This window comes from Kwoniella botswanensis, chromosome 2 (assembly GCF_036426115.1).
Source record: "Kwoniella botswanensis chromosome 2, complete sequence".
NCBI lineage: Eukaryota > Fungi > Basidiomycota > Tremellomycetes > Tremellales > Cryptococcaceae > Kwoniella > Kwoniella botswanensis.
This window is the reverse complement of record NC_088600.1, coordinates 687,052-710,616: the sequence shown is the minus strand read 5'-3', so window position 1 is coordinate 710,616 and position 23,565 is coordinate 687,052. Positions and strand designations below refer to the sequence as shown.

At 47.1% G+C, this 23,565-nt stretch overlaps 10 protein-coding genes across 10 annotated transcripts; 4 read left to right on the top strand and 6 right to left on the bottom strand.

Annotated features, from left to right (window-relative positions):
- Nucleotides 1-321: 321 nt before the first annotated feature.
- On the bottom strand, nt 322-2,577 carry L199_007159 (uncharacterized protein; the record flags this gene model as incomplete). The annotated part of the gene is made up of 8 exons (XM_064892856.1): nt 322-466; nt 529-659; nt 722-1,290; nt 1,339-1,483; nt 1,534-1,628; nt 1,692-1,884; nt 1,953-2,379; nt 2,432-2,577. 8 exons carry the CDS (start codon nt 2,575-2,577, stop codon nt 322-324), a joined length of 1,851 nt encoding a protein of 616 aa, XP_064748928.1.
- Nucleotides 2,578-3,013: 436 nt separating this feature from the next.
- L199_007158 (uncharacterized protein) lies at nt 3,014-5,459 on the bottom strand (the record flags this gene model as incomplete). Its single annotated transcript, XM_064892855.1, has 8 exons — nt 3,014-3,121; nt 3,168-3,502; nt 3,555-3,654; nt 3,713-3,995; nt 4,052-4,347; nt 4,402-4,734; nt 4,799-5,050; nt 5,142-5,459. 8 exons carry the CDS (start codon nt 5,457-5,459, stop codon nt 3,014-3,016), a joined length of 2,025 nt encoding a protein of 674 aa, XP_064748927.1.
- Nucleotides 5,460-5,947: 488 nt separating this feature from the next.
- On the bottom strand, nt 5,948-6,766 carry L199_007157 (uncharacterized protein; the record flags this gene model as incomplete). Its single annotated transcript, XM_064892854.1, has 3 exons — nt 5,948-6,053; nt 6,121-6,290; nt 6,344-6,766. 3 exons carry the CDS (start codon nt 6,764-6,766, stop codon nt 5,948-5,950), a joined length of 699 nt encoding a protein of 232 aa, XP_064748926.1.
- A 46-nt stretch (nt 6,767-6,812) lies between these two features.
- L199_007156 (uncharacterized protein) lies at nt 6,813-10,416 on the bottom strand (the record flags this gene model as incomplete). The annotated part of the gene is made up of 11 exons (XM_064892853.1): nt 6,813-7,502; nt 7,564-7,749; nt 7,803-7,943; nt 7,987-8,110; nt 8,162-8,335; nt 8,391-8,737; nt 8,790-9,344; nt 9,388-9,916; nt 9,975-10,220; nt 10,279-10,296; nt 10,388-10,416. 11 exons carry the CDS (start codon nt 10,414-10,416, stop codon nt 6,813-6,815), a joined length of 3,039 nt encoding a protein of 1,012 aa, XP_064748925.1.
- Nucleotides 10,417-10,882: 466 nt separating this feature from the next.
- Nucleotides 10,883-13,408, top strand: L199_007155 (E1-like protein-activating enzyme Gsa7p/Apg7p; the record flags this gene model as incomplete). Its single annotated transcript, XM_064892852.1, has 11 exons — nt 10,883-11,127; nt 11,176-11,278; nt 11,329-11,496; nt 11,547-11,699; nt 11,747-12,024; nt 12,080-12,224; nt 12,281-12,439; nt 12,491-12,805; nt 12,855-12,970; nt 13,019-13,175; nt 13,235-13,408. 11 exons carry the CDS (start codon nt 10,883-10,885, stop codon nt 13,406-13,408), a joined length of 2,013 nt encoding a protein of 670 aa, XP_064748924.1.
- A 101-nt stretch (nt 13,409-13,509) lies between these two features.
- On the bottom strand, nt 13,510-14,814 carry L199_007154 (uncharacterized protein; the record flags this gene model as incomplete). Its single annotated transcript, XM_064892851.1, has 4 exons — nt 13,510-13,699; nt 13,760-14,183; nt 14,239-14,556; nt 14,613-14,814. 4 exons carry the CDS (start codon nt 14,812-14,814, stop codon nt 13,510-13,512), a joined length of 1,134 nt encoding a protein of 377 aa, XP_064748923.1.
- A 652-nt stretch (nt 14,815-15,466) lies between these two features.
- Nucleotides 15,467-18,699, top strand: L199_007153 (uncharacterized protein; the record flags this gene model as incomplete). Its single annotated transcript, XM_064892850.1, has 13 exons — nt 15,467-15,588; nt 15,632-15,755; nt 15,802-15,858; nt 15,910-16,039; nt 16,087-16,144; nt 16,208-16,279; nt 16,336-16,390; nt 16,445-16,450; nt 16,522-16,532; nt 16,586-16,702; nt 16,755-16,827; nt 16,878-18,006; nt 18,062-18,699. 13 exons carry the CDS (start codon nt 15,467-15,469, stop codon nt 18,697-18,699), a joined length of 2,592 nt encoding a protein of 863 aa, XP_064748922.1.
- Nucleotides 18,700-18,791: 92 nt separating this feature from the next.
- On the bottom strand, nt 18,792-20,277 carry L199_007152 (uncharacterized protein; the record flags this gene model as incomplete). Its single annotated transcript, XM_064892849.1, has 5 exons — nt 18,792-18,799; nt 18,861-18,878; nt 18,947-19,322; nt 19,374-19,962; nt 20,066-20,277. The coding sequence occupies 5 exons, from the start codon at nt 20,275-20,277 to the stop codon at nt 18,792-18,794; spliced, it is 1,203 nt and encodes a 400-aa protein (XP_064748921.1).
- Nucleotides 20,278-20,623: 346 nt separating this feature from the next.
- On the top strand, nt 20,624-21,182 carry L199_007151 (uncharacterized protein; the record flags this gene model as incomplete). The annotated part of the gene is made up of 2 exons (XM_064892848.1): nt 20,624-20,726; nt 20,791-21,182. The coding sequence occupies 2 exons, from the start codon at nt 20,624-20,626 to the stop codon at nt 21,180-21,182; spliced, it is 495 nt and encodes a 164-aa protein (XP_064748920.1).
- Nucleotides 21,183-21,287: 105 nt separating this feature from the next.
- L199_007150 (uncharacterized protein) lies at nt 21,288-23,249 on the top strand (the record flags this gene model as incomplete). Its single annotated transcript, XM_064892847.1, has 6 exons — nt 21,288-21,313; nt 21,361-22,504; nt 22,565-22,632; nt 22,676-23,013; nt 23,065-23,144; nt 23,202-23,249. 6 exons carry the CDS (start codon nt 21,288-21,290, stop codon nt 23,247-23,249), a joined length of 1,704 nt encoding a protein of 567 aa, XP_064748919.1.
- Nucleotides 23,250-23,565: the final 316 nt, after the last annotated feature.

Below are 23,565 nucleotides of genomic sequence, written 5' to 3'. Positions count from 1 at the left end.
TAGTGTCAAGTCGAGTTATGACATGTACCAACAGTAACACGATAGTAAGGTATCATTCACAACTCATCGTGTATCGTGCGTGTTTCATATGTTAACCTGACTTACGCGTAACCCAAGATTAAACATATCTCTGTCAAAATCAATCGACTACTATACAATCCAATCTACATACATGATCTTAGATTATAAATCACTCGTATCATCCAGCACGAATACACTCTTTCTATATATACACCAGAATGAATCTCTCGCCCAAATAAACCAAACCAAACCAAAACAAACCAATACAGAACCAATTATACATATATGTATATACCACAATCATTGAGTTTCAGCTAAAGCTTTGATACTCCTAAGACTATTAGCACTATGCTCCTTGGCTTTGATGATGACATCAATGTGACTTCCAATCTGCGCTACTAGACTATCTTGGAGTATCGTCGCTTTATGACGAAGCTCGGTGTAGCTGACCAGTGTTGTCGATCGAGAGTCAGCCATGGCCTTTTTACAGAAGTTGTAAGCACTCACGCTATTCTTGTGCTTTCGAGTTGCGATTGAGATACCAAGACTCCTTGCTGAGTGGCAGCCATCATGGCCGTGACATCATTCTCCAGCTTAAATATGGTCTTGTTGGTCACCGTATTTTCCGCATTCATTTTCTACTCGCCTTGACATCAGTCATTCGTGATCTCGTTGCGGATGGAGAGGAACTACCACTTACATTCTGGGCCAGCTCTGCTTGGTCGTTTATCATCTTAAGTTTGACTTCCAAAGTTCTGGCCGCTTCCATCTGACCCGCTACTTGTTGTCCCAATCTATCACAATAATCTTCCATAGCGATCCTGTTGTCGCTTAGATCGATAAGCTCCTGTCGGTGTCGCTCACGCAGGCTTTGTAAGCCTTGTAATATTGTTGTACGCATATGATAGCCAGAGGTCCTCAAGTCATCCAGGTCTTCCACACCTAAATCGACTTCGATTTTGTAGTCGAATTCTGCATTGTCTCTGAAGATGATATCGGCTGAACGGGTCAAAAGACCAAGCTGATGACAGAAAGCCGTGTAGTCGGCAAGAAGAGTCTCGAATCTGTCCATTGACTTCGTTACCATCATCTCCTGGTCATAAGCCATTTGACTTGCTTCCACGATTTTAGCACGTAGGTCATCGAGGCCGCGACTTAAAGATTCTCGTTCGTGGTTCATGCGGTTGACTTCGTCTGGACTTAGGTTCTGAGCAGCTACGGCTGTCTCAATGGAAGAGAGCTCCGAACGTAGACCAGCCAAGTCTTGATCTAAGCGATATCAGCTATCATCAGGTGCATACAATGAGAAGGACATACTTTGACCAGATATTGCTTCTCGAATCTTCAGGATAGCTTGTCTTGTCTTCTCGGCCTTTTGCTTATTGAGCTCGATGAAGGCAATGAATTTGGTCTTGTCTTCCATAAGCTGGAGATACTCATCTTCAAGTTTCTTCAAAGGTGGCTATTAGGAAGGATATAAGCGCAGTTTGAGGCTACTTAGAAGACTCTCACCTCTTGCGCATGTAATTGTTGCAGTTCAAGGTTACGTTTCGTGAACGTCGCTTCCAACTTATCAATTTCCTTGACCGCCGTTATTGACATTCGATCTAGATCGAAGTCAGCAATGGAACATCGGCGGAGAATTGTGGCAAGCGGAATGCAGAACGCACCATACATCAACTCCAACTCATGTTCAGCTTCGGGAAACTCCTCAGCACCACCATCGAACCATTGATCATACGTTTTGGAAGCGAAGTCCCACAGTAGACGGTCTTCCAGATGAGGGTGATCCAAGGGTAGTAGATGAGGCGCTAACAAGATTGGATCTGAGATGCAATGACCGTCGTTCCAATTTTCATGCGCCTGGACAGACCATTAGTTTCTGAGAGATAGCTGTAGGCCCATGGGTACAGATTCGTGCGCGTACTCACCTTGCATAGTTCAACAAGCCAATTCAACATGCCTAACATCCCGAACCAAGATTGGGGAGCACCTGGTGCAGTGAAGGCAGTTTTGCTGACGGTGTCCATACCAGGGTATTTCAGATCTTTGAGTATCATCAAAGCATCGTCCTCGAACTTCTTGCTCCATCCCGTTCCATGATCGACGAGGGTATCAATGAGAAATCGGAAGATTAACTGAAATTCTTTGGCGGTTGGAGAAACTAGAGTTTTTGAGGTGATAGGAGCTGGATATCGAGCTGATACAAGGAATTCATTGACATTCCTCATACAATGAGCCTGAAAACCTTTGTCCCGAATCGGTCGAGGATCTCTTAGAGGGAGATTTGTATACATTCCAGGGGCCATAGAGGGTCGTGATCGTCCGGTGGATGCAAAAACAGAGTTCCTTCTAACACTTTGATGAGATGTCAGAGCATTTTCACGAAAGGCGGAAATCAAATTCTTACCTGCTAGGCATATTCCTTACGGTTTGTGGAGTCCGGCCCATGAAACCGCCATCTCCTCCGATTGTACTCAATCTAGAGTCCCTAAGATCGGCAGGTCGACTAGCAAGCGTCGATCGACGAGACGAGTGGTGGCCAGAACCGTTCATGTTGTGTTGTATAAACGTTATCCGATGAGTTGTGAAGTCGAAATTGGACTACTAGATTCGGATCTTCTGTCAGGCGTGAGGCAATGTCGCTGTCACCAACTGAAGCCGAATGTATATCCTTGTGTATAAGGATGTCACTCATAGGATGACAGCATTCACCAAGGTCTGAGAGTTATGCAGCGGTGGAAATGTTGAAATGCGGAAGCGTTGTTTACTATCTAATGAGCACGTGTACTGCACACCTACGGAAAGCTTTTATTCCCAGAGTGGTAAATCCATATGAGACGCGTCACGGTTCCTGCGGAACCAAACAAACAAGGCGTCAATTGGTCTTACATGGAGCTGCATCATATCAACAATGCATACGATTCGGTGATTACATGTGATATCCACTGACGCCCCTGACATTCTATTCTTTCACTACGAAAAAGACTGATCAGGAGTAGATCACAGCCATTAGAGATTTGGAGCTTACCGGGGCTTGCTTGAATTTTAGCAGAGGAGCCAGATCTCTGATGGGGCAAGCGAGTTGCAGAAATTCGTGCTACAAAGCTGTCAGCATCTGTCATGACTACCAGTCGTTTGCTCACTTTCAGCAACTCGGTAGATGTCGCTCTGAATGAGACATCCACACACAAACACACACTCAAAAAGTGCTTAAGATCTTGACTAAGTCGTTCCGGATTCTTTAGAGTTGGAGTTCCGTTGGTAGCTATCAAGTAAAGTGCTTTGAGGGGTTCTTCGTCCAGATATGGTGGTTCGTTTTCAATCATCTCAATAGCCATGATACCGAGTGACCATATATCTACTTTCGCACCGTACTCTTTTTGTTTCACAACCTCAGGCGCCATCCAGTAAGGTGTGCCGACCATGGTCGCTCGCTTCGACTTTTGTTCCGTTAGTTTAGCGCAGAAGCCAAAATCGGCTGTGCAGAAGTTATCAGCCTTAGCAGCATCAAGCGTGATAGGACTGCTCACTGATTTTGACTTGACCTTGTGCATTCATAAGTAAGTTATCAGACTTGATGTCACGATGGATGATAGATCTAGAGTGTAAATGTTGCAAGCCACGGCACGTCTATACAAGCAAATCAACAAACGATTGACATCTCGATGCAGACTAAAAGGGGTCTTACCTCTAGACAGATGGCAGCGATTTGATTTTCGGTCAATTTGTTGTTCTCGATAACGTCTGTTAGCGCTCCGCCTTCCATGTATTCCATGACTACCCATAACTCCGAATTACGGACAAGGAAAGCGTCGAGGAAGTTGACCACATTGGGATGTTGGGACTCCTTCATAACGATAATTTCATTGACTATGAGTTCTTTACGAGGTTGCTGTTGCAGGTCCATCTGCTTGATGGCCACTTTCTTGCCACTTGTAAGCGCTTTAGCGACAAACACCATTCCTGAGGCTCTGTTAAGAGAGCGATCAATCAGTAAACAGCAGCCCTCGGAGGATTGAGCACATACCCTTGGCCGACCTTCTTGATCTTCGAGTACAGCTGCGCCGGATCCTCGGCGCTGACGACGGATCGAAGCTTCTCCATTATTTGGGCCTCATTCATCGTGCTTATCCTCCTCTCCGGTCGAGTGGTAGACGCTTGCGGTTGTGCAGACGTCGTGGGCGGTAGAGCTTTGGATTCTGGCTCTTGTTTGACATCGGGTTTTGCATGCATTTTTCTGTCTGTTTGCGGTTCGAGTGGCCGAGATGGTCCAGCAGAACGGGGAGGTGGTGGCGCCTTTCTTTCAGCGACCAAGGGACGGATCTAACAGACAATCTCAGCAACATACCTTCATCAGTCTTAACATGGTACACCTACTGGATCACGGTTATCAGGAGTCGAAGATGCGGGAGATGGTCCTGGCTTAGTACTAACAAACGGTGCTTCGTTGTTTGAAAAACCACCTCTTTCTCGTTGTGGTTGCTGACCACCCAAACCCACACCCTCGAAGCGAGTTGCAGCCGCACTGGCGGTCCGCGACTGTGTAGGCAAAGTAGGTAGTGGTGATTGTTGATAATCGCCAGCACCTTGGCCCATCTGCTGCTGAGTATAGAACTGCAGGACATCGAGAACGGCCTCTGGATGTCGAGCTGCCTCTTCTTTCGTGATTGCTGAGGATGTGAGCAGCTTGGACCATTGAGGAGGTAATCCCTGCAGACATATATGTCTGGTAAGCTTCCGGTCAAGTTCAGGAAAAGAAACACAGAATACTCACAGTAAATCCACCTGAAATAGGATCAAAACCAACATGCACCTGATGAACGAAGTTGGTGGGTCCCGAAACACCCATCAGCGGAGAGCGATTGTATATGTCATCCATCCAGGCGTAGACCTCGTCATCCGAACGGAACGCAAAATAGAGCAGCTTGTCCTTGGTTTCAAGCTCGATGCAAAACGGTTTCATGTCGACTCGTTGAACATCTTGTATGTCCGACAAGGGTAAGATGAAGACAGGGGATGACGATTGCTGTCAGAACATATTGAAACAGACAGATCAGCGTGAACACCATAAGGTTATCATGGCCATGAATCAGAAGGAAAGGGAGAACCCAACTCACCTCGGACTTGAAGATGCTCAACTCCGTTCCACCCAGGACAAGCCACCTTTTACTCCACATGAAGGCTCGCAGACCTTCTTCCTTGACGCTGGCGAGACCTGCTCTGACAGCCTCATTCCTACCGCCGTCCTGACGAGTTACGGAAAGAGCGGATGTCGGGCTGATAGTGGGAAAAGACGAGGCGTACGAGGTGGAAGAGAAGCTGGACTTTGGTTGGGATGAGTATGAGTGAGCATTGGATGGTCTGGCTGAGTTACCACCGGCAGGTGGTGTGGGAGCCGGTCTGGAAGGAGTCAATGAAGCGAGGTTGTAGGACATGGTGATCGGCGAGAGGGCAGTGCTGGACTGTATTACCCGTCCACAGAGTGTCGACTCGAGCTATACGGTGGTTGGTCGGTAGTGCTGTTGTGATTGGGCTGAGTTACTAGGTTGTAGCCGAGATGGCGATGCTTATGTGCAGCGGTGAATGACTGTTGAATGGATGCTCCAAGTACAAAGGGAGAGGGTATACTATGGTGTATAGTATGGTGTCGCTGCATGTCTGTGCGTGTGTGATGTGTGGATAACACTGCATGTGGAGTGGCACAAACTCAAGACGCGTCGATTTCAGTAGTATCTATCATCGTGTCTCATAGTTAATCCCTTCATCTCATCCTATTTATCTGTTACAATATTATTATCATCATTATATATGTATATATGTATACGATATAGGACATAGATCGATACAGACTTCATCTACACACATGTCGGTTTTGACAGTCGTTCGTATAAAATCTTCAAGTACACCTTCATTATCCCAGTCATCACCTAGAGAAGCGAGATTGGCTATTTCGACCCTTCTTGGGATTCTCTAATTTCACCACCGATATAGTTTGCAGTTGCTGAGCCAGGAATTCTTGCGTTCCTTGCCTAAGAAGCCTTCAGACGTGAGTCGTTGCACACTCGTCACGTTTGATGAGCTGCAACCCGAGCTCACCTCATTCGTAAAATCCGCATGATCATTTCTGTGTTACTGCTAGAATTGGGTAAAGCTCGTTTGGCACTTTTCCTCGCACGTATTGTACCGAGATTTCGTTGCGATAGTAGTGACTTGCTAGGCTTGGTGGCTCGGTATTTCAAGGTCGATTGAAACCCTCGGATACATTCCTGTTACAGTGCATCAGCAACATAATGCCAGAACAGACAGAGGACTGGCTTACCTCCATGAGATCATCAGTGTTCCAATCATAATAGATCCTGACAGACAATATCTCATTGAATTTGGCATTTTGCAATGTGCTCAATGGAACTCCACTAGCGTCTCCACCAACATAGAAGAAGTCTCGAAGAAACTTCAGCCATTTCAAAGCGATGTCAAGTTCGCCGTCTCCTAAAGCCCTCATTCGAGAAGGTTTGTCTGATAATGGCGGCACTATCAGGGCTTCAATTGTCATCAGAATTTGTTTCCATAATTTGGCCATGACCATTTGCATGGCATCATGAGACAATGACGATGCGAGAGTATGGTTATTAGTGTCCAGATAATCGAATAGCGGATGTATTGCCGTTTCGATTTCAGCGTCGGTAGGACCACGATGTCTCTCTTCCTTCGTGGGCGGGATAGTGTATTCTGTAGAGCCCATGGCGGACCGGTAGGCGGCAGAAAGTTTGCCGAGAGCTTCATTGTAATCAATTGGGCCATTGATGTTCGGTTTCAGGACTGATTTGATGGAAGCTCGGGACAGCGTGTGCCGTAGAACCGGAATCATCTGTCGTAAGCGGTTTGCCGCACTTCAATCTACTCACCTTGTCCACAAATGTCCGTACCATATCAGATTCTGTACGCTTGAGCCATCTGAACGCTCGACCGAAATGATATTGGATATCGTCTCTTTCTCCTTCCATTGCGACTCGCATCAACAAATGACCTCTTGTATCCAGAGGGAGCAAGACGTCTTTCGACAGTAGATCCACGTGCTGCGAAGGGTCGAGACGAAGATATGCCCTTCCTAGAAGATCATGTTTGCCGGTGATGTTACGTTGGCGAACCGTTGCCATGAACCAGGCACTACCTTTGACGGGGATATCAAAGCTTTCGTCCCATCGTGGGTCTGTATCATCATAAATCGTTCGAGTTTTGGCGTACCGATTACCATGTTCGTCGCTCAGTATGACGAAGCTGTCAGGTGACTTATTGCTGCTTTCGAGCGTGAGTCCTTCGGCCAGAACAATCTTCACGGTAAACAAGTAAGCCTGATGACCATTTTGAGCAGATCCCTCAGCTACATCGTAAGCTGATAAGTCATCAACCCTCATCTGGTCGTATAGCTGATCCAACTGTTGACGAGCCGCTTCAATATTGTTGAGCTTTACGCATGACTGTGACTCCAAAATCAGCACTAGCCAGCTCATGCAGGCGACCAAGACATCCATAACATACTTGTGGCGTGAAGTTAAAAAACGCTTGCAACTTTCGCTCGCCTTGTAGAGATGCGAGCGTTGCTTTAGCTTTCTCCAGCCAGGCTTTCTGTTTGGCGGCTGTGAAGACTGTTTCACTCTGACGCATGTCTTGGGCGAATAGTTGCTCTACTTTTTGACAATAGTCGTTGATGGAGAAACTGATGATCTGCCATGCTTCATCAGCCTATGGACGTTGTCTTCAAACGGACCATCGCCTACCTTGGCTAAGCGGGTGGCGAATCCTGCCAACTGTTGCTCATCTGGCCAATTTAGACCCATAAGGAAGTGTACCGCACTTCTGAAAGAGTCAAATAGGTCGGTGACAGAAGATGACGGCCCGTTCGGCGAAGTTGGTTCAAACTGCTTCGAGTCAGTCAGACTCGACGTACGTAAAACAACTTACGCTGTCTACTGCCAAAGCTTGATCCGACCAATCTTTCGTTTTCAACGCCGTCTCTTCCAACCACAGGTTGACTAAGCCCGTGAACAAAGGCGGTAAGGGGAAACGGAGAACGTATTTCATTTCTCTATAGGAAGTTCATCAGCAAGTTTGAAAAGTCAATTCACTGGGAACTCACCTCAGAAACGCGTTCCCCATATCACTCAATTTACAGGATTTTCGATACAAGACAAACATCTCTTCCATATTGGAGCGAAGGGCTTCATGGGTTTGCGCAAGAATGGTGTCTTCGAGATCTCGAAACCACAACGTCAGGTGTTGCTGAAGAACGAGTGGCACGATGTCGATCTCACTAGATGCATTTGTCGTCAGTTACATTTGTGAGATGATGCAAAAGGAATACTCACCTGCTTATCGGGGCCGCAAACCGTTTGTCGAGTTTTTTGGCTTCCTTCTCAATCCACGTACCTAGTTGTAGCGCAAATGTGCAAGTCTTTGATCCCTCTTGATCTAAAAGTCTAGAGGCATGATCGATGTAGGTGTTGAAAGCTTGAGATTTAATGTTATCCATGATTTGCGTTGAAATGGTAGATAGGCTCCGCTGCTGCTCTTCCGAAACATTGAGCGTGTACCAATCTTCCACGGCTTCGAGAAATTCTTCCGAATGATATCCTTTGGGGCACCTAAGGCCCTCTGCAACTGCTTGCAAGAAGCAGACGTCTCGGCGATACAGGGTCCGATCAAATAATTCTTTCTGCATCAAAGTCAGTGAAAATCGTCAGATCGACAGTCATGTTTAAACTCACATCTGAATTAGCCCAAGCCGAAGTAGGGGTATCTAATTGTGACCTTTCTACCATGGATTGTGCTTCATATACGCATGCCGATGGAACATCTCCTTGCTGATATCGATCGACAATCGCAGAGAAGAACGCACATGTTCGGAATGATAAGGGTAGCCTCCACCTAGCAGCACATACCTGGAGCAAAGTGACGTGCTCGTGCGACAAGATTCCTAGAGAAACATCCTCATCTTCAGGGAGTGTTTTGAGTAATTCCAGGTCGTGGTCTAGGCATCTATCCAACAGCTCGCGATATGTAGCTTTCGGATCGGGGGGTATGTAGGTGAACTGATATTCTCCTGCGTCGAGATTGAGTGTATCCAGTTGAAGCGACAAATCTGACGGTGATTGGCGATCCGCAGTCTGATGGAGAGAAGAATTTGCTTGCATCATGTTAAGCATCATCTGTGAGAGAGCCGATACCTCGCTGGTACGCCATGTATTCCAGCAGCCAGGGTCAGGGAAATCGCGAGGTGAGTAGAGGTATGGCATATCGGTGTTTAGAGATTTCAGACATTTCTGGGTCATTCTATTAGCGTCGTCTAATTGTTCGAAGACATACCTTGAGATCGTCTAATGCAGCTTGCTCGGTACAGGTATTTTCTATGTCCGTGATGATGCGACGAATATCCTCCCTTCTGAGCTGATAGAGGGTGGCTACTGTGTCAAGTAATGGTCCCATCAAATCATTCCCATCATGCTTCCTAGCAATACTCAGGGTATCTCCGTCATTTCTTTCTTTTGATCTATCCTCTGCATCCTTGTCTGTCTTCGAGGGAGTATCTTGAGGCTTTAGACGATTGCGATATGACTGTAAACGGGAGGCCAGTTCGGGAGAAAGTGGTCCAAGGGATACCAAGCAATCATACAGAAGATCTAAAAAGAGAGACACTTGCAAGCTGAGCTCCGACTTCCATGCCCCGTCCATCAGTTCCTCATCCTTTTGCAATGTCTTGGTCGATGAGGTGACGAAAGCCAAGATGAGATCTTCTATCTTCCGTGATTCCTTCATTTGACGTTGAAAAGTCTTGTCGGGCCAAGTAGACGACCAGAATCTTGCCACCGTGCGTCGAAACCTTTGGTTCGAATACCTAAACAAGTCTTGATCGGTTAGGCGATCTCAAGAGTTGCAATGATGAGCTGACTCACTTTGGCTCTTGACCCATGGCTATCCTCTGTAGTGAGCTATCGAATATTTTGAGGAGCTTTTCAGGATATTTCGGCGACTTTGACGAATCCTTCCCCATCAGGGATCCCAGGTCAAACGTTGCGAAGAACGATCCATCATGAGATCTGCGAGAGGAGGTGGCGTGATTTGTGGGTAACGAGGAGGATGTCTCCTGATCCTTGGTGGCAGCGGATTGCGACTGTCTATCAAGAAGAGCCTGGAGATAGCTGCAATAGACCGATCAACACGACGGGACAACCCTATTTGAGCAGGAATGACACTCACGCAACTCGGACGGTAAAACTTCGGCCACCACATGAGGAATTAGCGCGCGATATGGTACATGAGGAAAGAGCAGAGCTGAGATGACCTGAAATAGATAGATATGACTTACTCGAGACATACATTCTGATTTGCGACCATGACTTGCGACTTTGTATCGGTATGTCCACCTGTCAAAGTAGCCGCTGACTTGCGAATCAACGCATAATCTCGGTGAGAGGCAGGATGGCAGCCGAAAGATGAAGAACCGAGGTGAGGTGGATGGCAGTGAAGTGTAGTTCAATCCAACGAGGCGCTGGAAGGGCGATGAAATGACGGTTTGCTTCCTATGGATGCTGGATGGTGAATGCTGAAGGATATCAATGTTACCAGTATCAGTATCATGTAACCAGAGCGTAGAGCGTGCGCCTAATTGATGGTTGCTCATACGGTGTAGCGTTGTTGTTATCAAGTGACATTGCGGGGTCTCCACGTTCTGCTTGTACTAGTTAGTATACATGAAACACGCCGTTGCCCCATCAGCTGAGATGTATCTTACTGACAAAGCATCACTCCATCACCCATCCGTGTTCTGTCACCCATCATTCCCCTTGGACAGACTCGACAAATGACCACACTCCAATTCCAACCCCTCAACTCCCAGCCCACACCCGCTTTTTGGACCGCCCTTACCACTCATAAACTGGACAAAGCCCGATTGAGTGATGATGAACAACAGATAACAGGTTGGTTGGAAGAGGGTAGGCAGGTGGAAGACCATTCAAACTCCTCATCCAGTGGCGATCCCACGTATGTTGGTATCGATGGGAATATAAGCGTTGGAGGTAATGCTTTCGGGGAAAGCTCAGAGAGGTACGTCCATATGCAAAAATCTGATCGGCACTCACTCTGGTGGATCAGTACTCCTGCTGCTTCGATTCCGGTCACAGGTATCCTGAAGAATTTCAATACCGTCGAGGACTTTCGCAAGACGGAAACGAAGAAAGAGATCTTTAACCAAGTCGTGGCTAAGGTAAATAGTGGTCGTGCAAGTTCATCGCTAACTCAAGTCAGATTCTTGGGTCTTTCAAATCCGATCAGCCTCTCATTAACCCCTTTCTTCTGGTAACATTTGCCGATCTTAAGAAATATATTTACCATTATTGGTTCGCTTTTCCCGCTTTCGTCAGTTCACCACCGTGGCGTATGGATCAGCAAGGCTTAACTCCCATTCAAGAAACTGTGAGTTCGTTGTTGCAGCTTCAGCCCTCGTTCTAATCAAGTTTTATAAGGATCTGCGGGAACTTCGGCAACTCGAAGCTCGACTGTCTACAACGGAAAATCACAAAGTCGAAGCGTTCCTGGTAAAAGGGGAGCCCGGATCTCGATTGATTGCACCGTTGTCCACATATCAAACATTTTATTCCGATGCTTTGTCTACCGAGGTAGGTCTTACCTCGCTTGCAGCGAATACCACTCACCCCGTTCGCAGGTCACAATAGCTTTTCACGACCCATCCTCATCGAATACAAATCCCGGTTGGCCTTTACGAAACATTTTGCACTACCTCAATCAAGTTCATGGAACTACACAGGTCAAGGTGATTTGTCTGCGGCAAGGCCGAGCGAGTAGACAGGCGATTGTCACGTTGCCCCGAGAGCAACACGGCACCCCAGATACCCAAGTGTCTGCAGTAGGATGGGAGAGGACCAAAGAGGGAAAGCTAGCAAGCCGAATAGCAGATCTGGGACCGATGATGAATCCAATACGGTGAGCCATCCTCCGTCATTGCGTAATCTTGCTAAATCTGACATCTCTTTTCCAGACTTGCAGAACAAGCAGTCGATCTCAACCTAAAGTTGATGAAATGGAGGATTGCTCCTAGCTTGGATCTAGAGATAATTTCCCATACGAAATGTCTGTTGTTAGGTGCAGGAACGTTAGGTTGTTATGTTGCACGAAATCTCATGGTATGTTCCTGGACATCATATGCGTTATGGTCGATTGGCTGATAATCTCATGATAGGCCTGGGGAGTACGAAATATCACATTTATTGACTCCGCTAGAGTGTCCTTTTCCAATCCAGTCCGACAGCCTCTTTTCCGCTTCGAGGATTGTCTAGACGGTGGACGCTCTAAAGCAGTCTGCGCTGCCGAGAGACTCACCGAGATTTTCCCTGGTATAGTAAATTTTGCCATCATCCTACGGCATGGACCAGTTGCTGATATAAGTCAGATTGCCACGGGGCATTCACTTACGATTCCCATGCCAGGACACCCTGTCCCCTCCTCTGCCTCGGAAGCTGCGTGCGAAGATATACGGAAGCTAGAAGAACTCATCAGTCAGCATGATGCAATCTTCCTGCTAATGGATTCGAGAGAATCGCGATGGCTTCCCACCCTCATCAGCATGAACCAGAACAAGATAGTTATCAATGCAGCACTGGGCTTTGATACTTATCTTGTGATGAGGCATGGCGTTGTCAATGTCGATCGCCATGCAACCCAATTAGGCTGCTATTACTGTAACGATGTTGTGGCTCCGACTGACGTGAGTATCGTTAACCAAAGTTCGAAGATGGAGCTGATTGCCATCTCAGTCTTTAACAGACAGAACTTTAGATCAAATGTGTACGGTCACAAGACCAGGGGCAGCGCCTCTGGCCGCGGCCACAGCGACGGAATTATTGGTATCATTGTTACAACACCCCTTGAAGTGAGTGGAATCACGAAAGCCAATATCAGGCTGACTGTGATGGGGTAGAGCGCAAGCACCAGCGTACGAGCCTGGCGCAACTGACGGTGGTCATGAAGCTGCTCTCGGTTCTGTCCCGCATCAGATCCGGGGCATTCTGAGCCAATGGAGAACAATGATCATTCGTGGCCCTGCTTATAACCAGTGCACAGCTTGCAGTCCTCTTGTAAGTGCCTGTAACTCCATGAGAGTATTCTTCGCTCCTAGCTAACAAACTCGTCTCAGGTCTTGAACGCATATCGACATGGTGGAGCAAAGTGGCTTTTAGAAGTGTTCGCACGCGCTGAGCTTTTAGAGGAGGTGACAGGACTAGATCAATTACACATTGAGAGCGAGAAAGCATTGGACAATATTGACTGGTCGGACGAGAGCGGTAGCGAAGATGAAAGTACGACATAGATAACTGTATGCATAACGACATCGTACATACAGAAAATACCTTCAAGCCCTGAGATTTTCCTCCAATATATCATGAATCTTTTCAGATGATAAGGTTTATCTTACACCACCTCGCGCTCTACGCGGACAGCGACAGTCACTCCTTCGAGACCTGAAGTTTGACTTCCTCTCATATGTTTATCGCTCTGCGTTTCACCGATGATACTTTCTTCAAGAGTAGAAGGCTCTTTCCAGTCTCCGGCAATAGGGCGAGCCACCGTAGATCCGAGCTTTGGTACGAAAATTGGCAGCCTGTTGTTGATAACACGGGCGATCAGCTTGATGAATGTGGCGATAAATGAAGTAACTTACGGTTTGTTAGGTTGCACCAACCATGGGGGAAGTTTGGACTTGAACCAGTCGATCCAGCGACAATACTCATTGATGGAATCAATAGAGACTCCGAAGAAAAGGAAGAATATGATCGATAGCAAGGGAGCATGCCATCTAGGCAAAACTATCGCCCCAGTGTTACCAGCAGTGTTCAGGACTTGATATGCATGGTATTGGTCGACCCGAGACCAGTTATAGTGCACTATAGCCCAAGACTCATACGGCTGACGCTTGATTACCGTTTGGGACAGGGAAAAGACGGTCAAAGGAAGTCCGAGAAGTATGTCGACACTGGCCAGTGCCATGAGACGCACATAGTGCCGATTATTGAGTCCGCTTTTAGACGATCTGAGAAGAGTTTGAAACTGAAGTCGACGGGACAAAAAGAACTTGATGGCAACGACTAGAAACTGGCACACTGAGATTTGTAACGAAACCATTTTCGGAAGAAAACTCACCTCCATAAACGGCAGCAGTGAGCGATAACAACACAGGCCACCAACTGACCGCGAAGATAGAAGGGATACTTGGCCATGTAGATACTTGACATCCATAACCTTCATAGATATCAAACCGATGTGGCTGAACTGTATAGTGGAGAGCCATCACTATGATGGGTAGCAGGATACCCAAAAAGATGTCGATGCATAGGGCTATTCGTTTTTGCCTTTGGGTGAAGGTCACCGTGGTAGAGGAGGCGATCATCACTAAGCGACGTGTGATGCAAAGACTCGAAGCTGCGACGCCGACCGTGAGCCCGACCGAGAGTTTGGTAGCTTGGACGGGAAACACCATTAGCGATACCTTTCGGTGAATAACTAGTATAACTCACATATATCACACCAAACCGGTGCCACATTCTCAATACTATCCCACCAAGTGAGTCCGTTGACGAATGACAGTATATTACCGATAAATAGCCACGTGATCAGTAGGATAGTACCAGAATTTCGAGCTCGCCATTGAAGGGGAAGTGGTAAAATGACCAAAAAGGAGCAAAGGCCGGCGAAGAATATGATACTGGCGTCGTGCATTTGAAGCGTATATTTGATTATGAGATTGAAATGAAGAGGATTGAAGAGTGCATATCTTGCTTTACATATCCTCGTATCACCTATATATATCTGCACCTTTTACAGACAGAGCCCAAATCATTGCACGGGGACAATAAGAAGAAAAATGCATGACACGTGGCAGAACAAAAAAGAAACCTCAGAACCTCTTGATGAACAATAAGACAACGGACTGTCTGTGGCACTTCTTGTGTTCGACTGACAATTTCTGTACCCAGGGGGTGCACCAGGCACAATGCACTGGAAATTGCCGTTTTGAGCATCTAGGGTTCAACCAGGTGGAGGTTTTCAAGAGCTGCTGAAACGATAAAGAACCTGTTTCAGCATTGTAAACCAATGTTGCATGAATTGACTTAACGCTATCGTATGTCATCGTGAAACGTTTTATCATTCCTCGTGGTTTGACCAGAAAACATCAACATCGACATATCGTCAAATAACCTCCTTTCATACCTTCTAGAGATTGGGACAAAGGATCACCATTGTGAGTACGTCGCACTCATGCTTGCACATGGACGATAATGCTTTGAACTGATCATGATGTTCTGCGAATCGTTAACTCGAAACCCTCTTCATGACCTTTCAGAAGATTACAAGCTAAGCTCTTTCCGAGATGGAAAATAAAGTCAAGCCTCAGCCTCGTGTTTCTACCGCAAATCTGAGTGTTGGCCTGCCATCTGGAACTTACAGTGCCGCCGGCGGGACGCCCAGCTGGAGAAGTGGTCCGAGTCCATCGTACGTATGACGGCAGTGGCTCTGCATGCTAATCAGTATTCAGACCCACCCCTCCTGTAGCAGGCATGACGCCTACCACTCCCTTACCTCCTCCCACCAATGCTGCTCCTCGAGCTCTTACCGAACGGGAGAGTCAGCTGGTCAAACATCTTAGTCGCCTTCAATTCGTAAGTCCAGCCTCTTACTGATATTGTAATTGACCTTGTGCTGCAGTTCTTAGCCACGGCACCAACAAGATGGATGGGAGGCGATGACAGTTCGGTGAAAGCTGTAAGTATCTATACCATGACTTCATTCCTTCTCTCATTGACGCAGATATAGACTTCACCTTTTCATTCCGGATCACTTGCCTCTCCACACCCCAACCTGAACAGGTTCTTACTACCAAATGGCGAACATGTAGCTTGTGTCTTCTGGAATGGCCTCTACCACATCACGGGTACCGATATAGGTAAGCCAACCTCATTCTGACCTACTTTAGGTGCTGACACGCTGTAGTACGAGCTCTGGTTTTTCGTTTTGAGGCTTTTTCGAGGCCTGTAAGGAATATGAAGAAGTGCGTGTCTCGAGAACGATTCTGATGCGGTTCGTCTGTGTTCACTAATTGCTCAACCGATAGATTCGAGGAGGGTGTGTTCTCAGATCTTCGAAATCTCAAACCTGGGACAGATGCATGCTTGGAAGAACCAAAGTATGATCACAGTTTACTTTGATCGGTTGACACCTGCTCAGCTGACGTCAATATAGATCTCCCTTTTTAGACTTGTTGTTTCGAAATGGCTGTATACGTACGCAGAAGAAAGTGAGTACTGAGTATCATATGAAAGGGGTATCAGCTGACAGTATCCATTTGTAGCAAAAGGTAAGTGGATCGTCGCTGTATAGGTAGGAAGTGACTCACCGTTACATGGTCACCAAATTTGCGGATGTTAGGTGTTCTATTGGTATGTTTGCAATCATCCGCCGCTCTCATCTGTACTGACCGTTTGTCACGTAGGTTTTCCGTTCCACACGATCGTTTATTCCTGGACGCATTAGAGAGAGATCTAAAAAGAGAGAAGATGGGCATGGAGCCGACGACGGTGGTCGTTGGTGAACCAGCGAGGAGCTTCCGGTTAGTCAAGATCTGTACAAGCGTCTTCGATAACTGATCATTGTCCATGTAGTTACGATCCTAAGCGTAGCTTGTTTGAACAATTTGCAGGCAAACAGCCTGGACTTGAAGAATCTATCAACCCGGTAGGCATCGGAGTTACCAACAAATACAGAAGCTGACACAATTTGAGCAGAACTCTCGTATCATCGATCCAGCATCCACAGCCACTACAGCCGCTTCCCAAGAACATGTGCTTGAAGAATCAGCTTTCATGGAGGACACGGAACATTCATCTCCTAATACCTCTGTCAACAACACCGCCAAAGAAAGTCAAAACGCGCCGTCGTCTATAGAGATGAATCATGTACATTCCGATCGACTTACTTCTGGTCACGACAAAGACCTGCTTGAGAGTCAGTCCAACGCGAATACAGTTCTATTCTCTCGCTCTTTGCTCAAAGGGAGTCCCGCATACAAGCAGGGCCGAAGAAAATCGTCTCGAGAGAAAAAGCATCGACAACAACGAGCTGGCACTATCACCACCAACTATGACACCGGAGACGATGACAGTGGATCGGACAGTGATCGATTACATAGATCTGAATATTCCTTTCCATCTGGCGATGAAGGTCCCGTGTCGACTTCCAATTATATACAACCACCTATATACCCTGATATTCGAGGTTCACCTGTAAATTTCAATAACGCTAACCCAGCTCACTCTGGACAACTGAGACCTGGACCGGCAAATGGGAGCTTGTTACCTCTTTCGAATACCATTCCACCTTCGCGACCTCACCCAGGCTCATGGTCCTCAAGTTTCCTGCAAGTCGCCCCAACTGATCGACCGGCACCGAGTTCTTCATATACAACTTTCCCTTCGACTGGTCATTCGGCCCATCATCCTCTCGGCCCCGCCGCCCCAGCATCTATCTCTGCGACTGGTGTACCATCAAAAGGATTCAGCTGTCCTCTCCTCTCTTGCGGGCGACTGTTCAAACGACTTGAACACCTCAAGCGGCATGTTCGAACTCACACTCAAGAGAGACCATATGAATGCACCCGATGTGCAAAGAGATTCAGTCGGAGCGACAATCTCACACAGCACATCAAAACCCACGAGAAAGCGGATCGGGGAGAAAGAATGAAGACAGAAGCCTCTGAAAGTACGGAGGATGATATAGCAATCCTTTTGGAGGCGGAGGTGGATGCGATGGCTGCTAGAGAGAGTAGAGGTTATTCCACATCGACGAATCCTTCGACCATCAATGCAGATCATATATACAGCTTAGCTTACGGAGAGAATCCCACGGCTCTGCAAGGTGAGCCCGTCTTCACGGCGTTGATACATAATCTGACTTTCTTCAATGCCCTCAGGTCATTTCAGCCCAGCTCGACTCCCTATGTTACCACCGTCATTGTCTGGTACTGAAGAATTTGGAGGTAATACTATTGTCAATATGCATGCTGGTCGTACTCCGTCCGTTCGACCAGATTGGTCATTGGGAAACCCAGTCCCACCCATGTTCAGCAATGTCGCCGATAATCCGCTCTATAATAAACGACACCGCTCCATGACACCCAACCTACCTCCATCAGGCCGAACATCCTTAACAGAACAGCAACACGTCTCTCTTCAGCCATCTTCGTCATATCTTGGTGCTTCGCGATACCATCCCTACGCTTCTTCCACTGTGAATCCTGGACCTCATCCTTACATTCGCGCCGCTTCCCTCGATCCGTCCGCTTTCTTGAGTCGAACACCAGGACATGACGGCTATACCACGAATCATACCAGTCAAGATCCGCTCAACAACACTTCGAAGGAATCTCATCCCTTTGCCTCGTTCGCAACAACGGGGGATGTCACCAATTCCAATACTCCCTCTTATAGCTTGGGTGACATGATCTCGGGTGCAGATGAAGTGCTTCCAACGATTACGACTCGTTTTCAGGGTGGGCAATCAGATGATCAATCAAAAGACAAGGAGCAGAACGAATGGACAGAACTTTGATAAGATGGCCTGACCTATATACATAATGAATAATGGATAATGCTACCGTATGTATAATACATTGGATGTGATGCGGATGAGCTCGATAATGCTTATTGTACTAAGATCAAATTCATCGTCAGTAATGAGTGATTGCGGCATATGCTATATTGGAGACTCACACAAAGGGTCTCTGAAATCTGTGTCATCGTGAAATGGTCAGCAAAAGTGGCGGAGATCGCTATGTATTCAAAGGCAAATTACTTACGTTTTTGATTGTTGTGTACATAACCTACTTTGGTCTTGAACTGCTCTTTCAGCCGTTGATCCTTGAAAGATCGGCCTTGACGTTTAGCCCATTTGGCTTCACCCGCATTACGAGCTTTCATCAGCTCTTGGCCACGACCGAAAGCACCATGGCCTCCGGCAACCGGAACCAACGCGAGTGACGGATCTGCCAATCGCTGACGAACAAGAGCGACCTTTGCTGCACTAACGGCAGAGGTGGAAGTATTGTGATGAATGAATGGTCGAAGTCGCTGCGAATAGTAAACTTTCAAAGATCGATGACCCAAAGTACGGCCAGATGGCAACATGAGTGACAGCCCATCGGGAGCAAGAGATATCTGACGTTGCTGTTTTATCTGGATAAGCAATTAGCTAAATAATCTTTAACCGGTTGCTGAGTTACTCACCTTGTCTGGCATTGCGTCCTCTTGCATTACGTCTGACATGCTGTCCTCCATATCCTCCCAATCGGATTCTGCCATTTCATCCGGTCCCGCAAAATCGTAGAAGTCCGCCAGCTCCGCCCTATCTTCCTCCATCTCGTACGCCAACTTGCAATGAGCTTTATCTATCATATGTTTCCTGACAGCCTCTAAACTACCAAACTCGCGTCCACCGTTAGGGCAGTACAGACAGAGATTGCCTACTGCTACTTTTTCACCTAGATATGATAAAAGACCAGGAAGGTCCAATAAGATGTCCTGATCTGGAATGAAGAAGCTGTGAGACTTAGCCATATGCTTTGTGTTATCGTCGATCGAGTTGTGATTCGCGGGACAGAAGAGACAGTCGGTGGGCTGGATTCGCCTACGAGCCTTGGCTATTCGAGCGGAGAAATCGCCATCCTCTTCCTCCTCGCTATCGTCCTCGCTATCCGTATCAGTAGCTGTGTGTGTGACTTTGATAGGATGTGGCGCGGGCTGAGACGAGTTCTGAGAGGTGATTTGATCTGCGTGAGAGTTCGAGTTAGCATGCGAGACAGACTGCTGTGCTTCCCTGTCCCGATGCTTTTTGGATTGGACATGGGATCGGAAGGCGTTCTCGGATGAAAAGTTTTTACTGTATGATCAGCTTCCGCGCTGACCATGTTGTCACTTACTTGCAAGAAGCACAGGAAAGACTCCTCGGATCCGTTCTCACTGCGTTCTGCTCTCTCCTTTCCAGCACTTTTTCGTTGAAGGATTCAGCTGCTACAGGTGGTAGATTGGCCACTCGACGTTTCATGTTATATCTGTGCCAGTCGGTGGAGAAATGGGATCGCTGCTCGGCAGCAGTCTCGAAGGCGACCCTGCATGAGATGCAAGTGAACATGGTGTATGGGCGTGTGTACGAACGTGACTGCTAGTGGTTGCGAAGGTGGTATGTCAGTTGAAGAGAATGCATGAATTGGTCTAGTTGATCAATTTTCGATGAATAAGACGGGATCCTACTCCAACGAGATTGACTTAGACTCATAAAATTGAGACTGATTATGTAATCACATCACAAAAAAATCCAAATCACGTGGTTTGTCAATTGTCTATGCTTGTCAAAATACAACATCATTCATTAAAAGTTATCTTCACCTACAGGTCATCCAGCCTTCGTGCCATATACAGGTTATCCTCATCGTACAAGACACATTCTCAGCAGACATCCCACATCAGACTGCTTCAGCATGGATGAATCAATAAACATACCTTCTTGGGCAGATCAATCGGGGAGCGAGCTGGTGCAATCATCCAAGCCTAAAGGTCCAGGGTCGCAATGGAAAGCTCTCAGTGAGTTTGTTCATGGGTGCACAATCGTCATCTCATTCACCGTGATCGCTGATCACACTACCAGACGTGGGACCTGACATGATACGCTCACTGCTACTACGAAAGTTCAAAAATCCTACGCCGATTCAACGAGCGAGTATACCTGGAGCTTTGTCAACACCGCCTAGAGACATCCTCGCGATGGCTCGTACTGGATCTGGCAAGACATTAGGATACTTGATCCCGTTACTGGAACGTCTTGGATCGACGCATTCTCCATCAACCAGTCCTCGGGCTCTGATCATGTGTCCGAGTAGAGAGCTAGCTATGCAAATTCTGACGGTTGGTAAAGATCTGGCGAGAGGTATGACCAAAGGAAAGGGGAAGGAAACTGAAAGTCCCAAGTGGGCTCTCATCATGGGAGGTGAGAGTATGGAAGGTCAATTTGAGAAGATGTCAAAGAGCCCCGATATGTAAGTCACCAATGTTGCAGGCAGCCGTTGATCCTTTAGCATTATCGCCACTCCAGGTCGATTTTTGCATCTTTTGGTGGAAATGCAGTGTGATCTGCGTCATCTCCAGATGGTGATCTATGATGAAGCGGATCGGTAAGCTCAGACCACTGTGTCTACAACGGTAGCTGATGAATGATTAGGCTGTTCGAAATGGGATTTGATGTGCAACTACGAGAAATCTTAAGTCGTCTACCATCAACTCGTCAGAATTTACTCTTCTCTGCGACGCTTCCCTCAACAGTAGCAGAATTCGCGAAAGCTGGACTCGTCAATCCTTTGCTCATCCGACTGGATACAGAGCACAAGGTCAGTCCCGATCTCGATCTGCGATTCTTATCTGTTAAGCCTACCGAGAAAGATGCCGGTCTACTTGTCGTCCTTCGAGATGCCATCAAGATCCGCAGCGATAGCGATAAAGAAGTCAACCAGCCCCAAGCTATTGTCTTTGTATCTACAAAACATCACGTCGATTATGTTTCAGAACTACTGAAAGCTGCTGGTTACCGCACCTCCCATATCTATAGCTCTTTGGACCAGATTGCCCGACAACAGCAACTACACCAATTCCGAAAACGATTCACCGATGTCTTAGTGGTCACCGATGTTGCCGCCCGAGGTCTGGATATCCCTATCATGGATCACGTTATCAACTACGATTTTCCACCCGGTCCAAGAGTTTTTGTCCATCGTGTTGGTAGAACGGCGAGAGCAGGAAGGAAAGGTACTGCTTGGTCCCTAGTCACTCGAGACGACTGGCCGTATCTGTACGATTTGCAGACATTCCTAGGCTCGGCAAGACTGGGCGACGATGCAGCTATGCTCAAGGCATTTCCCCAAGACAGTATCAGTGAAAACATTGAATATATATCATCTGGACTCGATGAAATCGCTCCGCATCTTCAAAGTCAACGCGAAGTCATGCGCAAAGGTCAAGCTATGTTCGAGCGATCCCGTGGCAAGGCCTCCGCTGCTTCATATCGAAAAGCCAAATTGCTAGGTCGCCTTCTCAGCGGCCAAACATTCACACTACCCATCGACCCCAGCCTCGTCGATTCCGATAATCCATCCACCATCGCCGCTAGAAACCGTCTTGTTGCTTCCATCGCTGCTTACGCTCCAAATGAGACAGTCCTCGAGCTTGGACGGCGAGGCGAGACGGACAATTCGATTCTCATGCAAAAACGTCGCAAGCTTGTCAATCGTCGCAAGAAACTTGCAGCAGAAGAAACGAGCACTGTTGACGATAAACCACAACTGAGCTGTGATAAGAATGACATGTTGATGGTGAGCATGCTCCGTTCCCTGTGTTCTACATCTCCATTCACTGAGTGATTGAATTCATAGGCCAAATCGTTTCGCGATCCGAATTTTTTCATGGATCATTCCCAAAGTGGTGCTGCTTCAGAACGAGGGTGAGTACAAACAGTGAGAAGCAAACGCTCACAAGTATCCCAGTTACTCCCTACAAAGTGGCGCGTCACTTCCTGAAGCTCTGTCCGCCACAACCTTGGACATGACTGCTGATGAAGGCTCGAGCGCCAGGGCTCAGAAAGCCAGTCAGCTCAGCTGGGATCGAAAGAAACGCAAATTCATCAATGCTACTGTTGGTTCCGATAACAAGAAAATGATACGTTCAGAGAGCGGGGCTCTCCTTCCTGCGACCTATAGCACGGGCAGATACAACACCTGGAAATCCAAGAAACGTACGACATCTTCAGCTGATTCGCACGACAATCACAATCAAGGGCATAATATTGATAAATCACGTGGTAAGCCTCTGATTGACCCTTCAAGCCAGAAAGTACAAGTGATCGAATGCCCCTTGCTGATTACATGTACATTAGATGCTAAGACTATCCCGCATCGCGGTACTGGGCTCCTGTCTGCACGAGCCATCCGACAGCAACGGGAACAGGTATCAAAGGTGTGTGTCAATGCATAGCAAGTAGAATAACCGCTTATCTCTATTCCGATCATGTAGCGAAAAGAGAAGTCGAATCGTCCCTCCCATCGTGGAAAGAGGCGATGAGGTGTATACCAGCCACCATCGGAAATTCACAAATTTGCATGTACCATTGTATCAAGCTCAGACCGCTCCTGGAATTTGTTCTTGGAGATGCTTTGCCAAGCGCAAAGGACAATGCAACTGGCCAAGTACTAGAATAATTATCTCTTGTTGCGAGCCAATGACATCGAACTCGCGTAAGACCTTGATATGGACAAGATAAACTTGCATTGAAACTATATATATGTATGACTTTCCCGACAATCCGATGTCAACAATCTTCTATCCTTCCCGGTGAATCGGCGAGATCTGCGAGGAAGCTGGTCAGTTGAGCACAGAT